This window comes from Monopterus albus, unplaced genomic scaffold (assembly GCF_001952655.1).
Source record: "Monopterus albus unplaced genomic scaffold, M_albus_1.0 scaffold284.1, whole genome shotgun sequence".
In the NCBI taxonomy this organism is placed as follows: domain Eukaryota; kingdom Metazoa; phylum Chordata; class Actinopteri; order Synbranchiformes; family Synbranchidae; genus Monopterus; species Monopterus albus.
Genome location: NW_018128164.1, coordinates 420,449 through 426,567, shown reverse-complemented (window position 1 = coordinate 426,567; position 6,119 = coordinate 420,449). Strand labels below are relative to the sequence as shown.

The 6,119-nt window shown below is 41.0% G+C and overlaps 1 protein-coding gene across 2 annotated transcripts in view; it reads right to left on the bottom strand.

Annotated features, from left to right (window-relative positions):
- Positions 1-5,739, bottom strand: part of LOC109973216 (ras-related protein Rab-26) — a 43,130-nt gene extending 37,391 nt beyond the window's left edge. Inside the window, exons 1-3 of one of the 2 annotated variants that reach the window (XM_020622631.1) lie at positions 5,394-5,739; positions 5,072-5,293; positions 3,228-3,338 (exon numbers count right to left, since the gene is read on the bottom strand). In XM_020622631.1, coding sequence (XP_020478287.1) covers positions 3,228-3,338; positions 5,072-5,257 — 297 coding nt within the window. In that variant the 5' untranslated portion in view covers positions 5,258-5,293; positions 5,394-5,739. Of the gene's footprint in view, positions 1-3,227; positions 3,339-5,071 lie in introns of both variants that reach the window. The other variant, XM_020622630.1, reaches the window with a different exon arrangement.
- Between the last annotated feature and the right edge of the window lie 380 nt (positions 5,740-6,119).

Below are 6,119 nucleotides of genomic sequence, written 5' to 3'. Positions count from 1 at the left end.
GGCTGGCCTGGGAACGCCTCAGCATTCCCCCGGAGGAGCTGGAGGAAGTGTCTGGAGAGAGGGAAGTCTGGGTATCTTTGCTTAGACCGCTGCCCCCGCAACCCGGTCCCGGATAAGTGGAGGAAAATGGATGGATGGATGGATGGATCACAAGCACTGACTCCTGCAAGACCTCTGTGGGCTGCACAATCAAGTAAAAAAGACAGGCTCTGCCCTCTAGTCAATGCCAGTCACCTGCCCACTGGTTAGCACCTGCATTACTATGGCAACACATAGCCTGGACATGTTGCATCATATTTTGAAAATGCACTGTTTTCTGATTTGCTAAAGCCTTACCTAAAATGAGCAAAAATCTGAGTCTTATAAAACTTAATTGTTTTGTTTTGTTTGTTTGTTTGTTTGTTTTTTACAGAAAGGGTATCTAACAAAATTAAAAAGGTTTACTGTTATTAAAATGAATCTTAATATAACTTTTTTTTAAATATGCAACAGAATTTCTGTGAATTCTTGTGAATAAATGAGCCAGAGAAGTACACAACATTATAATGAAGCTACACATTAAATTTACTGGAAGCAGCGTCTCATTGTGTGATACACTAAGAAATTATAAAGGTGAAATCAGTTAATCTGTTTTGGTCGATATGCCATAGCCATAAATGATCGTACAGAATCAGCTCTGTACCTGTTAGTGTTTAGCAGGAATTATTTGACTTGGAATGCAGATTTGAATAAAGTAAGATTTACATGGAATTAATGAGTTGTTAAGGTATGCCCTTGTTTTTAAGCCCATTCTATGAATTTATCACCTTTTATAATCACATTATATGGAATGTAATCTGTGTAGCGTTATATTTTTTTATTCTGACTCCCCATATTTTAAGCCTATCAAGGCACCAGTGCAGCTCTGTAATCCTGAGAACATGCTGAGGCTTAAATGAGATGAGAATACAATAAACAAGAGGGCAATGAAAAAACAGCAAATGGCTTCAGCTTTGAAGTGGGAACTGGATCAAATCCCCATTTGTATCAAACTGCCTCTCTTTCCCACCAACTAAAAAGGGATCAGAACTGTGCTTCCTAAAAATAACAAATCATTCTCCATCTCTGCGTATCCTCCATGTGTAGACAAACACCACGGGCCTTCATGTTTCCTACTCAACACAGTTCAGTCTCTCAACTTCCAAAACAAACACATACAGTACGTGCGATTGCGCTCATGGTTTGTGTCAGTCTGTGCATTTAAACTTGACTTTCATGCAAATTGTAATTAATAAATGTTAAAGGCTTATGAAAATATGCCTTTAATGCAAGTTATAATTAACTAACTTGCATTAAAATGTCACATCATTCATGACTTACAATGTGACTCTTGAGTTCAAGGAGATCTGAATCACATGCACCAAAAAGTGAACCATTTAAAAAGAAACTATGGTAGAGAATGGGAGCCTTGAGGATGATCATGACATTATTCCTCTAACATAGCTCTGTGCCATACTGTAATTAAATCCTAAATCAATATGACAAAAGAGCCAAATCTGTGCTAAACTTTACAAGCTTTATACTTTTTCTTCTCCACTGGTACTAAATGCAGTGTGCACAGATAAAGTGATGAAGGGCTCTGCTTTGCTTAGATGGGCCTAAATGTACATCGGGGCCACAGGCACACTGTTCTAAGAGGTGTTACATAAGTAAATAAATCAAGTGCTCATCCACCCACAGCCTCATCCACCCCACTCACAGGGCTATACAATGATTGCATACTGCAAACACAGGCGCAGTGGCAGCCCATGTGAGTATGCCTCCCAGGAGTATAAAGGATCTGTTGCTGCATTTATACTTTATGTAATAGAGTTAGCTTTGGGACTGTAAAACAATTTTAGGATAAGTTAATTTATTATGATAAAGGGAGAAACAAATCAAGATAAACTCGTATGCATTGTTTCCACCAAGCTCAGAAAAACCAGTGGAGGAAGAAGTCAGTAACAGCCAAGCACTAATGAAAAGTGCTGAGTGAGGGTAAGCAGTAAAATTGCATTAATGACTGACTAGATCAGCGCACTGCTCATCATGAAGCGTCACTACGTTTACCAGAGACTGCGTACACCCATCAAAATCAACTACTGGAAAAAAAAACAAAACAAAACTGCAAGCTAAGGAAATCAAAAATGACCACAGAGCTCACTAAAGGGGCAGCTTTGTTGATTTTACACCTCACATTCCCCTCCCCAATGGAAACAGCTGTGCACAATAATGTAATATTTACAATGCAATGAATAACACTAGAAAATGCATTCATTTAACCATGCACATGCTGTACTAGACAAAAGATTATCACATGTGGTCGACTCCATACAATCATCTACTGCTTGTTGCCAACAGCTCGAGGTTAGCTACATTAGCCACAACTAGCATAACACATGACTGAACTGTCAGTGACCACACTGGATTGTGGGTACTGCAGACACCAGGTTTTGACAAGGAAGAAGATATTTTAAAAAAAGACAATATCTGTTTGTTTGTTTCCCACCGACTATCGTCAGTTTGACAGTGTTATTGGAGAATATGAGAGTACTTTATTTATTTATAGGAAATGAATGAAGTGCTCTTAACACCTCCCAGACATTTGACAAAAACTGAGCATAATAAACTTTTCAAAAGCTGGGGTTTTTGCAGGGCTCCTGTATTAGACCATACTATAATGTACAAACAAGACAGATAAAGCCATTTACTGCAACAGTGTATGTGCCAGTCAGTGCAGGGGACTGAAATTAATGTAAACTGATGAGCCCATGACACAGCGTACAGCCGGAGTGAGGTTACCGTCTCTTTGAGTTGCTCTGAGTGGTTGCCTGTCTCTGTCTTGTGGACAGACAGACAGACCCACCTCAGGGTGATTATTAGACAAGATGGACACATTCTTTCCTGGTTGCCCAGATGGGACCATGAAACTGGCACATGAAAGATACTGTTATCATCCAGAGCAAGGAAAAAAAAACTAAAGCATGTCAAACTAATTTAAGAAATCAATATCCTATCTGGTGAGATTTCGAAATGCCCATAGCTCTAGGGCATATAAAGGCACAGAATAGCTTAAAAAAGTGCTTTTAGTACTTATAGCTCAATTTTACAAAAGGTACTAAAGCTGAAAGTGTGTTTGCTTGTGCATGTAAGTGGGGGATTTGTCTGTTTGGGTGTGTTTGTTTTTGGTTCTATTGATTTAAACTCACCCGAAAGTCAATGCCCACAGTAGAGATGAAGCTGCCAGCCAGGAAAGCTCCATCTTTAAAACGCACCAGCAGACATGTTTTCCCTACTCCAGAGTCTCCAACCAGCATCACCTGTTCAGGAAACCATAAGGGAAAAGAAAATCACCAAGGAACACTGAACTAAGAAGCACCAAAGATTTCAAACTAACATGGCTAGCAAAGGATTTTAGTACACCTGTAGGAGCATGAACCAGAGGGAGCTGCTGCTCCTGTGTTTGCTTTTAAATCCATGTCTGATTGTCCTCAGAACATTTGAATCACTCAGCTAAATCAGTCCTGGTATTTTGGTGCTAGGCCAGTATATGTGAATGAGTGTACGATTGCTCATTATGGCCGCCTGTGGATGTATTTGGAGCCCGTCTGTGAGTGTATAGATCTGCGTTTTGCACATGCATGCGTGTGCGTGACAAGCGCATTTCTCTTTATATTCTGAGCTGTGATGAAGTTAAAGGTTTGATGTGATTAGCGTTATCAGGTTAGCTGAGGGACTCTGGGCCCCAGACCATGGAAATCAAAAGTGCCTCTTGGGTGCAGAGAGGAGATGAAAGACTGAAGATGAAGAATGAAGCGGTGTACATCAAGAGTCACAGAACAAATACAAAATGGAGCAAAGAGTAATATGTCTGAATGTCACCCTCTGTTGCTCCTTTGCCTTCCTCCTTTAACAACTCTGCATGAGCTAAATGTTTTCAGTAGGAGAAACTCCTTTTTCTCCTACCCTTTGATTTTCTAAATGAATCGCAACCAGGTTCCTCAATGAAGAATAATGATAGTACAGAGGAAACACAGTATGAAATATAGCTCATTTCTGCATTACAGAAAGAGATACAGTACAGGTCAAATTCTGAAAAGCTGAACGCCCTGAAAGGTGGGATTTTGATGCGATAGGATATATCTGACTTGTCCCAGTGGGGAAATTTGGTTTGGACTGTGATCTAGTATCATAATAATTAAAATAAACAGCACCAGTAAAGGGAATATTATTGGAATCCTGCCCCAAACTGTATGACATTTGTTAAATTGTGTATTTAAAAGAAAAAAAAACAGTAGGTACATTGACAAAATATAGGTCAGTGTAGAACACTAGATCACTAGTAGAAAGTGAACAACTGCCATCGTCAGTTTATTGATTGATTGGACGCATTTAACAAATAAACAGTTCTGCAAAAAAAGAGCAACACAAAGCCATCACTGCACTCACATCAAGCAGCTGCTTCAAAAACACAGTGTAGGTGGCACACGTTCCCTGAAGCTTTGTTGGGAGCACACACTTTGAATCTGTGGGTGTGAGTCTGTGTTTGTGTTCTGGCGAAGTGACACTTCTCTGCTGACACAAGTGTTCACGTTGTACTTAGGTAAAACACGCCAACTATTGCTCGCCTAAACTCGGTCCCCTGTGCAGCTGAGACAAACAGACATTCAACCAGTTGCACTGCGCGAACCAGTGATTTGTTTGCTGGCTGCTGGGCGGCGTGCGCCTTTCCAGCCATCGATCTATTGACACAGCTGATGTTAGTTTGCTGCTGTTTAATGAACTAATCTAATTGTAAAACCTAAAGCAGCGGAAGTTAATCAGGAAAACAACGCTTGCAAATAAAGTGAACCACAAACTAGGCTGTGCTTTTTCTGATTTTCTGCAGGGAAACGCACCAATAATGGTCCATATGATTTGCATAACTGATTAAAGTGACCTCTATGGCGCGGTTGCACATAACCTTCCATGTAAAATGATCAAATATAGCCTACTTTAAGGAGTTGGAGTTCGTTATGGGGCATTAACCAAACACCAACAACAGACAGCTTACCTTGAAAGCGATGTCATAAAACTCGCTGCTATTGCTGATGGAGGGTCGACTGGGATGGACCACACCGTTCATCTGAACAATGCCCGGGCTGTTCTTCGCGGCTTTTCCGGCCCCTTTCCCGGAGGGGCTGCCTGTAGACAGGCCGCTGGTTGCTGCTTTGCCTTTTGCAGCCTTCTTGCGAGACATTTCTCAAGATTTAAAAGCTTCCTCTGTGAATCTCAGCTGAAGCAAACAAACAAACAAACAAAATCTCACCCGACTTTGCACAAGGCAGGACTGCAAAGTTGCAGCAGCGAAGAACTTAAATTAGCAGATCTTCCACCTGCGCGTTGAAGGCATGTTCCTCGACACCTCTGTTCTCAAAGTAGGAATGAAACCGTCCCAAAATGAAAAACGCTCTCGCTTCCGCTGTTATTCAGCTGCTTCCTGCTCCTGACAGCTTGCTCTTTTCAGGAGCACAGCAGCCTCAGCGCGGCGCGTTGTAGCGACAACAACTAGTGATGCGGCAGAAAACTCCACCTCAAGCGCAAAACAATCCGGACAGTTTGCGCTGCGTAAAGCTCGAAGGAAAGCTCCGGACTTTATTATTTACACCCTACACTTACCGTAGTCCTCAGGTCTATAGTGACTGGTAACTTTGAAGGATGAAACATAAGCGCCACTGTAACATCACGTGACCTAATGTTGTCTGTTGACAAGGTAACCGCGGCTGTCCGCGGTGCTGAAACAGCAGAATCTGTCCAAATACTGTACAGCAAATCCTTCCTCCGTGCATTTTATGTCATTCTGTGATATGATATGACGAGTCTAATGTAGTTGTATTTACTTGGGAGACTTTGGTATTTTACTGAAGAGATATGTTCTTATAATAATATGACAATAATGTGTCTAAACCTGTAAATGCTGCAGAGCAAAAATTGTGTATTTAGCGCAACCTGTCTTTCAATTAGGCACCCACAGTCAGTCGCCGATTTTTCTTTAATATATTAACAATTTTTATATCTTGGGTTATACATTATGCATGCATACTAATCAGGACTAATATGAG